Source organism: Vitis vinifera, chromosome 4, assembly GCF_030704535.1.
Source record: "Vitis vinifera cultivar Pinot Noir 40024 chromosome 4, ASM3070453v1".
NCBI lineage: Eukaryota > Viridiplantae > Streptophyta > Magnoliopsida > Vitales > Vitaceae > Vitis > Vitis vinifera.
In genome coordinates, this window is record NC_081808.1 from 19,696,976 (window position 1) to 19,710,870 (window position 13,895).

The following is a 13,895-nucleotide window of genomic DNA, read 5'->3' on the forward strand; positions in this document are numbered from 1 at the left end:
ATTAAAAAATAAAAAATTAATAAAAAATAAAATTGTGATATATGGGATATGCATATCTTATATATTATTATGAAATTAATATATTTCATGTGAAAGCTTTAAAACAAAAAAAAAAAACAAAACACAAGGATGAGATAAATGATAAGATAATTTATCCTATCTCATCATTAACTAAACATGATATATGATATAATAATATCATTTCTTTTATCTTATTCCATGTTATATCTAGTCAACCAAACATAGCCTAAGAGTACTTTACTTCAAGATGGAGATTAAGAGTGCGTTTAATAGTGTTTTATTTAAAGTGTTTTCAATAAGTGTTTTTTTGAAAGTGTTTTCAAGAGAATCGCATATCAAGTGATCAAAAATTTTCAAAACTACAAGTGATTTTTTAAGATTTTTAATAGTATTTTTAAAATTTTGTTAAACGCTTATTTAAAAAAAAAAACACTTTTATCCTGAAAATTGTTTCTTAAAATCACTATCAAACAAGTTTTAAATATTTATAATGTTAATAAATATTTGATAATTAACTGAGAGGATGATTATGCAAAATTGAGCACAAGTTGGGTTGGTTACAATTTTGAAGAGATGCCTACTAAAAATTGCAATCAATCATATTGCATGTGCAATTTAGGTCTTTTTATTTTGCGTTAGTTGTTTTGTCTCTTTATCTCATTATTTGTATATCGGTCTCATTATTAATATCTTCATTATTAAAATATTTTGAAATATTCTAAATACTTTTAATTCCAAAAATTATTTTATGTTTTGTCTCTTTATCTCATTATTTGTATATCGGTCTCATTATTAATATCTTCATTATTAAAATATTTTGAAATATTCTAAATACTTTTAATTCCAAAAATTATTTTATGTTTATCCAAAAATTGTTTTATGTTTGTCCAATTTTATTTTTTTAATTTCTTAATTTGATTTCTACTATATTTTTAATTCAAAAATTGTTTTTGATTATATTTATCTCTATTTGTGTTTGATTCTAAAAACAATTTTTGAAATGTTTTTAAGTAAACTTTTAAACAACTATTATCTTTAAATTAGTATCAGACCATAGTCATTTATCAAAAGTTTGAGAATTTTTAAGATTTTCTTTCAAAATAACTTTTGGCTACAACAATGGTGAAAGATTTTGTCATGAAATTTCAATAATAAAGGTTTTTAGGTATTATTGAGGAGTTTATAGAGTATGTGCATCCGATTAAGTAAAATTGCATATATTTTTTTTATGATTTTTTAACCTGCTAGGTTCTTATATTAATGGTATTTTACATCTAGTAGGTTGTTAAGTTATTTAACTAAGTTATATCCTATGTTCTTATATTTGTATTGATATTATTGTTATCCGTAAATAGTTAATACAAAGAAACAATCCTAAAATAAGTAATAAAATATTAATTTGAATATCAATTCAAAAACTATATTAAGTCTAAAAATAATAATTTATTTCACAAGTTTTTAAGAATGAGTTGTTTTGAAATGTTTTAGGCTGATTTCATTAATTAAATGAGTTGTTTTGAAATGTTTTAGGCTGATTTCATTAATTAATTAGTTAGCTTGAAATTAGTTTAGAGTTAGCGTTTAATCAATTTAAGATTATTATAAGTTGAGATTGGATGGATGCCCGCTCCTTGGGTATCCTTTCCAAAGGACTGTTTTTATAGTTTAATGTCAAAGTAGTGTTTATGAAGAAAAAAATAATGAAAATGGATCATCTTTAAGAATATTTGTTAATCTAGTCTTTCTCATTACATGTTTTATGTTTTGTACAAAATCACAATTGGTGACAGTTAAAACTAGAGTCAGTAATTGTTGTTTTAATTTTTAAACTAATACCATAGTTATTATTTATGGTTTTAAAAGGAAAAAAATAAAATTGAATTTGATGGTGTATGGACATACTATTTTGACAAATATTTTCAGCATGAGATTAGATTGATAATTTTTTTTTTTTTTAAAAAAAAAGAGACGGGAAACTCCTATTTTATGCGTGCTGGTGTACTGTGGTCTCTTGTTTTTCTGTTCTCGTGGGGGAAGGCGGGAATGGCGGTTTGAAAGCTGTTTTTCCAAACAAGCCCTTAATCTCTTTCACTCATGATTCACATCCATATGATGTGTTATAGGCCCAAGATTAGAGACTACGATTCGAAACCATCTGTGACCCAACCCAAGCTGGATGGGCAGAAGTTGAACTTTTGGAGTTTAAGAATAAAATGGCCCAAAGTCACTTAATTTGATCTTAATTATTACTAATCAACTTGAAGACATTCAGCCGAAAGATCCAGCGACAGGAGCCAATCCTCCAATGGTTAAAGAACCTACGTGGCAGCAGATCCCCTACCACAAAGAGATCCTCAACCACAGAGAGGTTGAATTGTAGCCAGCTAATTACAACCGTCAATTTTTACTTCGTACGAACCTTCCCGCGAAAAGCGAAGGACGTATTGGCCGTCGATCTGTCCTAGAATCCTAAATCGGAACTGCTTACTGTCCAAGGCACCTGTATTATTAGGGTTCCTTCTTCCATCCCAACTGTGCCCATTTTTGGTTTTGCTAATCTTTGTGGATTTCTGTTAGCAAGACAGGTAAACGATCTCTATCCGTATACGATTTTTATTTTTCGCGTTGGATTTCTGTTGCCAAGTTTTAACTGAACCCGAATATTGCAGAATCGCGATGGCTTGCTTTTCTTTTGGAATCATTCGGCGGAACACCGACATATGCTTCAGAGAATCTCAACTATGGCGGATCGAAGCGAGATTTCAATGCAGAGAGAATTTGATGTAGCATAGAGATCTGAATCAAAGGTCTTGTTTTTGTGGTCTGTGTTTCGAATGTTTCTTGGTTATCAGACCTTTGCCATGACAGGTGCCCTTGCTTGGCAGGTCACAGACAGTAATAAAAAAAATATCATTTGTTTGAGGGGAGATCGCACGGGGATTTTGCCCGGGTTCTCCCCTCTGGTGTGCCGTGTCCTGCTTTTCTTTCTATTGATATCTTCCTACTCGCTCCTGCGCACTCAAATGGGAATCCGAATTATCAACTCGGTCTCAAAAGGTAGACATTACCAAACAACATTTCGTTCAGTTAACGTGAAAATACGCCAACAGTTCATCTCATTCAATATCCAGTAGCTTTTATAATATACACTATCTCTTATATTTAAATTTTTATATAGTTTCATTTAGCTAAAACGATCCTAATATGATGGGCAGTTTGCTATGAGGGATTTTATCTGCATTACTAGTTGATAATCACACTTTGGAAGATGAAAAGACCTTCATTTCATCGAGGTTCGTATTTTTGATCGGATACTGAATTTTGTTTACCACTTTGTCAGGCTATGCACTTCAATTTGGCATTGGGTTGTCATTTCTAATTCAAATTCCATTCCGATTGTTACCCTTTCTGAATAATGCACAGCAATGACACACAGCGTTTGGAAATTTCAAAATCACAGCATTTGGAAATTTCAAAATCTTTTGTACAGGATGCCATGAATTTAAACAATGTACTAATATCTATTATGTATTACCTATCTCTCCGCCCTTGGATTCATGTTGTGGTTATTCAAAAATACCCCATTTTCATACTGCGCAACATGAAAGGAGAATGAAACTTGAAGCTTCTGCCAAGGCAGGACATGGATCCTTTCTACTCTTGATAGCCAGTTATAATATTTGAATCTATATTCTGTTATGTATGGTCATTGGCATTGGTGTTTAGTCCCTTGACTTCTATAGCAGTCCATGGTGACATGATGAAAAAGGAAATGGAGGCATCAGGCAAGTGCTCTGCTGGGGTCCATGGCTTTGCAGTGAAGCTTAATATGGTAATGCCATTCAGATCAAGATTTTGTTTTCTGGTTTTCTTTCATACTTCATTTTACTGGGGTTATGTGTTCACATCCATTGTTGCCAATTTGGAGAAATTTATGAGGTTATGCAATTTGGACTACATTTGAACATATGAATTTCAATATTTTCATCTGGGAAGTTATTTTCCTTAGTCTCCAGTCTCCACTGTAGTTTCCAATAAGATGTTTTATATTTTGTGGTTTATAGATTATTGCACTTGCAATATTGTTTTCTTCTTGGAACCCATCCACGCTGTAGTAGTTTTGGGTAAATCCATACTTTTCATATAAAAATTATTATATTTCATGTGAAAGTTACTACTATTTTTTATTTATTCTTAAAGATAGAAGCTTACATGTTATCCTTGTAATGTTGTTACTATTTTTCAGTCTTAATCTCTAGTAGTGTTTTTCTTGCTATTTTGTAGTCTTACTGTTTGATATTTTTTGCTCAAAATCTCTCCAAATTTCTTTTTGGTTGACTGGAAACATGATGAGCCTATGTTTTGCAACGAATCACCATCTATGGTCACTATTTTCCTCACCTCCCCTGAATCCATTTCGGAAGTCTGTGCATGTCCATGGAAGATTCCACAAAGACCCTTGAAATTAAATGTGAATTTTTTTAATTTTTTTTTAAAAATAAAAGGTATAAAAAAAAATTCCTTATTGACTAAACAAGAAGAAAATTAGCATAACACACTTAAAAATCTTCTTTGTCATCCATATGTAGGAATGTAAGAGAAATTCAAATGTTATAACATCATTATTGAAAGCGATTACATCAGTTAAGAAAAGAAAGGATGGAAGGAGCAGCATTGGGTCAAAGGCTTCAATAAGAAGAAAGCCTGAGCCTATCTGTTAAGCATTGGTCAGATTTGGGTTGGGCCACTTGAAATCTAATGTTTGAGATAAAAAAACCTGTAGGTATAAGCCGATTGGAAGGGATTCAAGGTTTGTCTTAGTGCAGTGGGGCCTTTCTAATAGAGGGGTAAATGGATATGAAGTAGTTTATCAATTGCAAAGTAAATCCTTGATGTACTTGGTTTGAGAGATACGGTCCTTTGATTGTATGCCTTACTTGAATGCCTAAGAAATAGTCTACTTCACTAAGATCCTTTAAGGCAAAGTTCTTATTGAGAGTTTAAACTTCTTCATTGTTGTATCTGGTAACTAATATGTCATCAACATAGACTAAGACAAATATCTTATGAATAAAAAGTGATTGATTTGATCTAGTTGAGATGAATCCAAGGGTAAGAAGAACATTACGTAGTTTCTCAAACCAAACTCTAGGGGCTTGCTTTAATCCATATAAGGATTTGTGTAATTTGCATACCAAATTAGGTTGCTTAGGATCCACAAATCCAAGAGGTTGTTCCATAAACACCTCTTCCTATATGTCTCCATTAAAAAATGCATTGTTAAAATCCAATTTTGCCTAATAGCCCAATTCCTTGCTAGTTAACACCACTTTGATAGTTGTTGGCTTAACTATGGAGTTAAAAGTTCCATTAAAGTTAGAAGTCAACCCCCTGATGAAAGCCTTTAGCTACTAACCTAGTTTTTTGCTTGTTAATTATCCCGTCAGAATTCTCTTTAACCTTGAGCACCCTCGTATAATTAATTGCTTTTTCTCCTATGTGGTAGAGACACTAAGGACCATGTTTTGTTTTTCATTAGTGCTAAGAATTCATCTATCATAGCTATTTTCCATTGTTCTTGTTGTAAAGCATCAACAACTAAACTAGGCTCTAGTGTTGCAACATAAACCTTTCGGTTGAAAATCCCATCTTTTTTGACATGGTTAGCATCTTGTGACAATTTCCATGACAATTTCCAAACGCTAGCATAGAATAGTTTGGAGAGGAGTGAAACAAGACTTCCAAAGGAGTTCTCCAATGTAAATCTAAAGGAGGTAGCCTATTGTATAGGAAAACGATAGCTCTAAAGGCCTTATCTCATTGCTTTAAAGGCATAGAAGATTTAGCTAATAGAGTTTTCTACTATATGATGATGCTTTCTCTCTGCAATCCCATTTTGTTCATGAGTATGGAGACAATAATTTCTATGAATTATATTATGAGATACTAAGAGATACATAAAAAAAGCTCTATATTCTCCTTTTCAATCAATTTGAATAGTCTTTAGTTTATAACCATGCTTCAACTCAACTTGTGTTTTGAAATTTGAGAAACTTTGAAGAGCATCTAACTCATGCCTTAGCAAAAAGATATAAGTGAAATGAGAGAATGCATCTATAAAGCTAATGTAATATCCATAACCATTGGATTTGAGAGGGTCTTCTTTAGTCAGAGTAAACCAATTGTGAAGGTTTTATGTAGGTTGTGTAATATAATCAAAAAACTTATGAATTTTACCAAGACAACAAACTAAATAGAAAGAATGAGAGTTTGAATTAGGAAAATGTATTTTGCAATTTGTGAACATTAGAGAAGTTTCCTCATGTAAGATCAATTCTAGAAGTTGGTACCAAGACAACAAACTAAATAGAAAGAAATGAGAGTTTGAATTAGGAAAAGCTATTTTGCAATTTATGAACATTAGAGAAGCTTCCTCATGTAAGATCAATTCTAGAAGTTGGTACCAAATGGAACTTAAATCATTTAGACCATGTTCGATTGGCCTGGTATAATGTTAGATAGAATAAGAAAGTGTTGAGATATATTATCTATATTTCTTTTTATATTCATTTTACATGTGATGTCTTAATCTTAAATTATGATATAGGATATAAATATCTTATATATATCATAAATTTATTTTTTATTATGTTTTTTTAATTTTTTGTACTACTTTTTTTTAATCAAAATAACAACTTTTGATTAAAAATAAATAAATTTGTGATTAAAAAAGAAAAATTATAAAATAAACTACATGTATTATTTAATATTTTCTTATATATTAAACAACATAATATAAAAATATTATTTATAAATTTAAAATATTTTAATTAATAATAAATATTGTTAAACTTAAAAGAAATTTCACATTTTTGTAATAACAAATATTAGAATGCAATATAATTTTTATTTTAAATAAATATTAAATATTGAAAGATAATATATATTTCATTTTATTTTTGTTCTCATTTTCATACTAAATATAATCATAACATTCAAATCTTATTATATATAGGATATCAAATAAATAAACCAATAATAAGATATCCAACATCCAGTAACTTATATGAAAACCAAGATGGAAGTGCAAGTATAACCTTTGGAAATTATAAAACTGTAAATGTAGAGGTAGAGTCAGATAGTGAGATAGAAAATGTAAATGTTATACAAGAAGATATTTTACTAAACATTGAGACAGTAGAAAACCTATACAAAAACTCAGAGTTAGTAAATATAATGTTAGAAGAATTTAGTAATCCAACATTACTAGACGAACAAATGGATCAAGAAAACTTTGCTAATATAATGTGTAACAACTATACAGATGACCAAATAATAGAGCAACTCTATAAAACCAATTTAATCAAAAAACTTATAGATATATAAATGATAAATCAATTTACTATTCAACCAAAAGTTAACGAAAACATAGAAATAATCTCAAACGAATCAATAAATACAATAAATGAAGAAAAAGAAACTGTAAATGTAAAAAGTGAAATAGTAAAATATAATAAGTCGTATAGCAAGCCAAAAGGACCTCAATGGAAAACTAAAATAGAACCTTCTAGTTCTTTGCAACCAATATACGAATATGGAACAATATTAGATATAGATAGTGCACAAGATCTTAGAAAAACCATAGAAAATTGGGAGCAATCTTTAAATTTAGCAGGTGTGGTAGTATCCTTTGAAAATCAACAAGAAATTAATGAATTTTGTAAAAGCACCCTTAGAGGAACTGTACTACAATTTTTTAGAAACATGGAACAAGAAAACAACAGTTATTTTCAAGAAGTCAGAAATAATTTTAGCATATCTGTATTTATAAATCTAATAAAACTTTATTTTTTAGGAACAACACAAGAAGATGTAAGGGAACCTGCAATATACCTTCATAAGTTAGAACAATTGAAATTATGTAACCTTTCATATATAAGAGAATATGAACAAAAATTTAGGAAATATGCAATCCTTGCTAGAGTAGACAGAACCCCTGAATATTTAAATAAATATATATTAAAAATACAAGGACTCGTAGGACTTAGACTATGGAATGAATTTACAACCTCTGAGTATAAAAACTCTCCTTATATAGGTGCTAGAATAGAATTTGTAAAAAATTGGTTAGAAAGAGAATGTGTAAGCATAGGAGAAAGAAGTCAGATAAAGAAACAAGACATAAATCAACAACTTTGTAGAAAATTACATATAGGAGAAAATCTAGATATAGGATGTAGAGAATATAAGTTTAGAAAACCTAAGAGATATAATAAATTTTTAAGAAGAAAGTCAAGAACCTTTTATAAAAAACGACCATATCAGACAAGGTATAAAAAACCTGGAAAGTTTTGGATAAAAAGAAAAAGAACCTCAGAAAGAAAAAGACAGTGTAAATGTTATTTGTGTGGTCAGGAAGGCCATATAAGACCTGAATGTCCTGAACTTAAAAAACCATTAAATGAACGAAATAGAAAAACCCAAGTAAAAATAAACCTAATAAATGAGTATCAGCTAGATAGTGAAGAAGAAGAACTTATCAGTGAATTAGACTTTGAATGTGAAAATTCAAGTGTATATAGTGTAGAAGATAGTGAAAATGAAAAAGAAGAAATTTGTATGATTATTGAAAAAGAGGAAAATCAAGCTAAGAAGACCCCTTTAAATTTAGAAAACTTTGTACAACCTTTAGAAAGTAAAATAAAACCTTATAATATATGGAAAGATTTACAAATAATAATCAAAGGAAAATTTTCAAAAGAAGAAGAAGATAGTAGTTCAAAACCTAAGGACACAGAAGAACCAAAAAGTCCTATAAAAGAACCAATGAATCCTGAAAAAATAACCATACAAACAATAGAACAAGTAAATATGGCAAATAAAGTTAAATCTATTATTTTTCTAACAACAATTAAATTAAAAACCATAGAATTAAAGGTAGACGCAATGTTAGATACTGGAGATACTAAATCTAAATATACAATATTTCCTATTGAACTTATAGTATGTTGATTTAAAAATCTAGTTATTTTATAATTTTGAACTAATTGTTTTTTGTAAGGTGTTACTTCCTTTACTGCCTTTTTTAATTTTTCTTCAATAAATTCTTTTACATTATCTCGAGGGTTTATTGCTTCTATTATTTCCATGGTTTTATTGCTAGATTTTTTGGTTCAAAAGGATTTATTTTTCTTTCTATTTTAATTATTGGTTTTTCTCCTAAATTAAAGTTTTCAAATTGTTTTAAAAGGTTATTTAATTTTTGTTCCTCTTATATTGCTATTTTTCTTTGTTCTAAAAGTTTATCTACTTTTTGGTTAATTTTTTCTAAAGTTTCTTTTAAATTTTGTTGTTCTAATTTTATTTGTTCTATTTCTTTTCTAACAAATTTTTCTTCTCTAGCTAATTGTTCTTTAATATAATCTAGGTTATTTCTTAGCAAGTTATGGTTCTTAAAGTCTTCCAGCTTCTTTTCTAATTCCTAAGACCGTGTTTAGTTTTTCTACAGATTTTATTTGTCTTTTCTGGATTTCTTTTAAAATATCTATATTATTTTGGTTTTCTTTCTGAATTTGTTCTTGTAATACTTCGTTTGTTATTTTTAATTGTGTCTCTACTAAAAATTTTAACTGCTTTACTTCTTGGGTTTGTAGATGAGGGTTCATTATCTCTAATATGTTTTAATTAGATGAGCTAGCATATAAATTATCAATATAATATTTTATAATTTCTCTTCTAATTATGGTTTCTGTAGCAAAAAGTTTTCAAAAGCTTCTTGTATAGCTACTTCGTATTCATTCAAATATTTAAGAGAAGTTAAGTTTTTAATATCTGTGGTTAAATCTTTTACAGTAGTTCTTAAATTATGTAATTTATCACAAGTTTCTCTAAATTCTTTACGTTGAGCATACAACCTATTATTAAGTTCTTTTACACGATTATAATCTATATTATATATACCAGGAGGATAAGGAATAAAAGACATTACTTCTTATGACACTAATTCATGTTAAGTAAGCAGAGCAAATAAAGATTCAGAATAAATTAAGCAAAATTAATCAGACTTTATATGGGGTAAGATAAAGTTCGGTACTCTGAAAATTAATTTGAATCTTTAGTCTCCTTTCCTAATTAATATACTGCAATATACAGAGAGAAACTCTAATACCAACTTTTCCCATCACCAGTTTCAACAACAGTTTGTTAGTAAAGTTTCTTGAAATCTCCGTTAGCAATGAAAGTTTAATAAAATTTAAAGTATGAACAAAGTGTGAAAAGTGTGAACACATTTATTGCTAGCATTAAAATAATACAAACATTTCTCCCATACTTAATATTTTAATATAAAATTTACAAAGACTTATTAAAATAACATAAAAATTTCAAACACTTAATAAAATAATTTTTCTTCAATAAATTCTTTTACATTATCTTGAGGGTTAATTGCTTCTACTATTTCCATGGTTTATATATGTTAAAATTATTTAATTTTTCTATTGATAAATTAAAATAAATAAAATAAGTTCGAAGTAACAAATAAAAATGATTTATTGATTTTAATTTTAATTTTAATTTTTCTTAACTTTTTTTTCTTATGCTTTTTTTTTTTTTTTTTTTTTTTCACATTTTTCTTCAAATTTTTTGGGACCTTATTAATTTCAATTTTTGTCAATTAACATTCTTGTAAATTTGTTTTATTTATTTTTTAGTGAGATTTCCTCTAAAAATAATTTAAATAAGAATGTTTAACAATTTTTTAAAAATTAAAATTTATTTTTAAAATATTAAAATTTATATATATAATATATTTATGGGGATGATAACAAATGAAATTTGAAATTTGTGGTGGTTTAGTGTGTCAACGAAATTAATCCCATGTATATATATTTTGATACATATGATATGGCCTTTGTTTATCCTTTGTTTATAGCCAACCAAAAAATAGAATTAATTTTGGTGTTTTTTTTATGCTATGAGGTAACCGACTTGTCAGCCGAACCAAAGCCTAAACCGTCCAACCAAGGACGCGGCGTGTATTACAAGTCACGATCTTATCAAGAAGAGAAGTCCAACACCTTCTCATCAATGGGATACACGTGTCAGCAGATCCCTGACCACACAAAGAGGCTGAACTGTAGCCAGCTAATAACATCCGTCGATATCTAACGTTCCAGCAAAAAGCAAGGCACCGACTCTCCTTCCCTTGGTTGTATATTAACCGTCGATCTTTCCAGGAATCCTAAATCTCAACCGCTGATTGCCTAGGGCTCCTTTATATAATTCTGGTTCCTTCTTATCTGCAACCCAGGGCTTCCCGTTATCGCCTCCTTTGTCAAGTCTTTTAATTTTCGTTTTGCAGATCTATAGTCCTTCGGTTGTCTAATCGGTTTCTGCTTACATGATCGATTAGATCGCATAACGATCTATGTTTTGATGGGTGATTCTTGGTGTTTCTTTCTTCTTTGATATCGGGTAGTACCGGCGTCAAGATTTGAATCCTCTTGTATTAACCGGTATGTGCTCTTTATCTTCTGGTTTAAATCGGCAATCTTCTTGTCTTTTTCGTTTAATCTTTTGTTTTATTTATCATTGATTGAATTAAAACCGATTTTTGCAGGGATTGCGTTCCTTGTGCGGGTGCATGGCTTGTTCTAGGGTTCATATCACTACCACGACTTGCTTTATTTCGTGTTGGTTTCGTTGGACGCCGATGTGTCGGTATGAAAAGGTCAACTGTTGCAGAGGATCTGATCGGAGCTAGATCTCATCGCTGATAAAGGCTTTGATGTAATCTAGGGATGTGAGGTTCTGATCTTTGTTTCTGATGTTCTTGGTCATCAGACCTTTGCCATGACAGGTGCGCTTGCATGGCAGGTCGCTATCAGTAATAAAAAAATGAACTATTTTTTGTTTGAGGGGGGATCGCACGGGGGTTTGCCCGGGTTCTCCCCTCTGGTGTGCTCCGTGTCCTTCCCTTTCTCTCTCTCTCTCTCTCTTCCTACTCGTCCGTGCCCATTCGAAAGGAAATTCGAATCATCCATCCCTGAAGATCGTTAAAGGTACACATGTTACATTCAGTTTACTATAGATAAGCCATATCCAACAATATATCTCATTCAACATGCAGTAGATCAAATAATTTACACGATGCCTCGATGCTTTTTCTGTGGTCCCACCCGTTATGGCTAACGGAAACTGAGGTTTTTAGTTTGGCTAAAATAATTTAGTATTTGGTATGGACAGTTTGCTTCGGGGATTTTATCTGCGTTACGGTTTCCGAATCACCCTTTCCAAGGTAAACATTCTAAGAGGGTTTCAATTCACGTAATAAGCAAATTTTCTTAGTATTAAAATTTTATTTATCATTTGAACTCATGATATTGCGTCGACACTGAGGTTCTTCGTTTTACGGGATCTTTTTCTATTTGAAACCTGAAACATGGGCATTTTGCGATTTCATTGTTTTGTTTTTAATTCATTTCATAAGACCGTAAGTGAATGCACCAGTATATTTAAATGTTACAGTATTGGCTCACAGGATGATGTGGTTCTTTCTTTGTACTTGTTAAATCTATGGACATTTCCATTGATTTGATACCTTGTACAGCATTTTGTAAAGCTTTCCTGTATCTCCAACCACTTTGTTTGCAGATTCATGTTACGAGTTGAGGTTTGATATGGATCTGTTTTCATTCCTGAAATTTCTTCTGTTGTAATACTTTATTCTTTATGTTACTTCTATTATACTGTTTTATATCGAGAAAGTAGTCCCAAGGTAACTTAAACATGGTTTGGTGATGAAGAGATGGAAAATCCAAGGCAGGTTTCTGATGGAGTTTGATGGTGTTGCAGTCAAAGCTTTAATGTGTGGTAACAGTTTCTGTCATAATGTTTAATGTAGTAATGCTCTTTGCTCTTTATTGGTCAAGATTTCAATCTGTGTTTCCTTTTCAAGTTACGGGCCGAAAATAATTATATCAATTGAGGTGAGAGATTGCATATAAGACGTCATTTGTGCTCAACAACCTCATCTTCAATTGCTTTCTTTCTGGTAGTTTTCTGCCCTGTTTTACAATATTCTCAATTATAGAACCTATGCAGGATAAGACGACCCATCTGGAAACGTTTCTTTGACCAATAAATCGACTCTGGATCCATTTATGAAATATGTCAAGGGAATTTTGGTTTAAAGCTGCAATTGGTAATGCAATTGGTAACGTTGGTTTAATGCTAGTTTTATAGCTTTTGAGTTTGGCTCAATGCTAAAGGATGGATGCCGTTGAAGTTGAACTTTGGCTTTTAAGGTAATTTGAAGCTGGTTTAAAATCAGTGGATTAAAATTGCAGCGAATTGTGTTTTCCATTTCTAATTTCGGCAGTTGCGAGGAGACTGTTTACAAAACTTTAGTAAGCTTTTTCGCGAGGGGTTCTATCTGTTTTTACTCGATTCTTGTGGTTTTAATTTTTCAAGAAATTATCGTTTGTAATTTTAATTGGTTTAAATTAGTCTTTTAGCAAAATTGATAAAACTATCATTAAAGCCAACATTAGCAAATTTTGGCAATTGCTGAGGTAAATTTGTTTAAAAAGTGAAGTCAATTCTTAAAAAAATACCTTATATAAATATGTTTAGTATAAAAAATTGTTTGATAAGTTTTATTATATTTTTGTATCTAAATAAAACTATTGTTATTATCCGTTTTAGAAAAAGTGCAAAATAACCCTTAAAGCATTCAGTTGTTATTAGGAATTTTTTTCAAATGCTGTCCGGTGTGGAATAATTTTTTTGGTTGGAATTGTTTTTTAATCCTATGATAAATGCATCCTATATTACCATATTTTTTTTCGTTTTTTAATGCAAAATTGGTTAAAATT

The 13,895-nt window shown here is 30.0% G+C and overlaps 1 protein-coding gene and 1 long non-coding RNA gene across 8 annotated transcripts; both read left to right on the forward strand.

The window, feature by feature from the left end:
* The first annotated feature begins 1,544 nt into the window (after positions 1–1,544).
* LOC104878652 (uncharacterized) lies at positions 1,545–9,500 on the forward strand. 7 transcript variants are annotated; one of them, XM_059736409.1, is made up of 5 exons: positions 1,545–2,606; positions 2,691–2,828; positions 2,907–3,078; positions 3,237–3,314; positions 3,768–9,500. In XM_059736409.1, exon 5 carries the CDS (start codon positions 7,408–7,410, stop codon positions 9,031–9,033), a length of 1,626 nt encoding a protein of 541 aa, XP_059592392.1. In that variant the 5' UTR covers positions 1,545–2,606; positions 2,691–2,828; positions 2,907–3,078; positions 3,237–3,314; positions 3,768–7,407; the 3' UTR covers positions 9,034–9,500. The 7 variants fall into 7 exon arrangements, with proteins under 7 accessions (XP_059592392.1, XP_059592391.1, XP_059592390.1 ...); XM_059736406.1 differs by having other exon boundaries at positions 1,553–2,606; positions 3,445–9,500; XM_059736408.1 differs by having other exon boundaries at positions 1,546–2,606; positions 2,691–3,078; positions 3,765–9,500.
* A 1,118-nt stretch (positions 9,501–10,618) lies between these two features.
* Positions 10,619–13,043, forward strand: LOC132253648 (uncharacterized). Its single transcript, XR_009465546.1, has 2 exons — positions 10,619–11,534; positions 11,639–13,043. It is a non-coding gene; the product is annotated as an uncharacterized LOC132253648 (long non-coding RNA).
* The last annotated feature ends 852 nt before the right edge of the window (positions 13,044–13,895 follow it).

Bases quoted from the DNA above. Each gene is read 5' to 3' on its own strand.
- LOC104878652 (XM_059736409.1), top strand. From the start codon at position 7,408: ATGATAAATCAATTTACTATTCAACCAAAAGTTAACGAAAACATAGAA.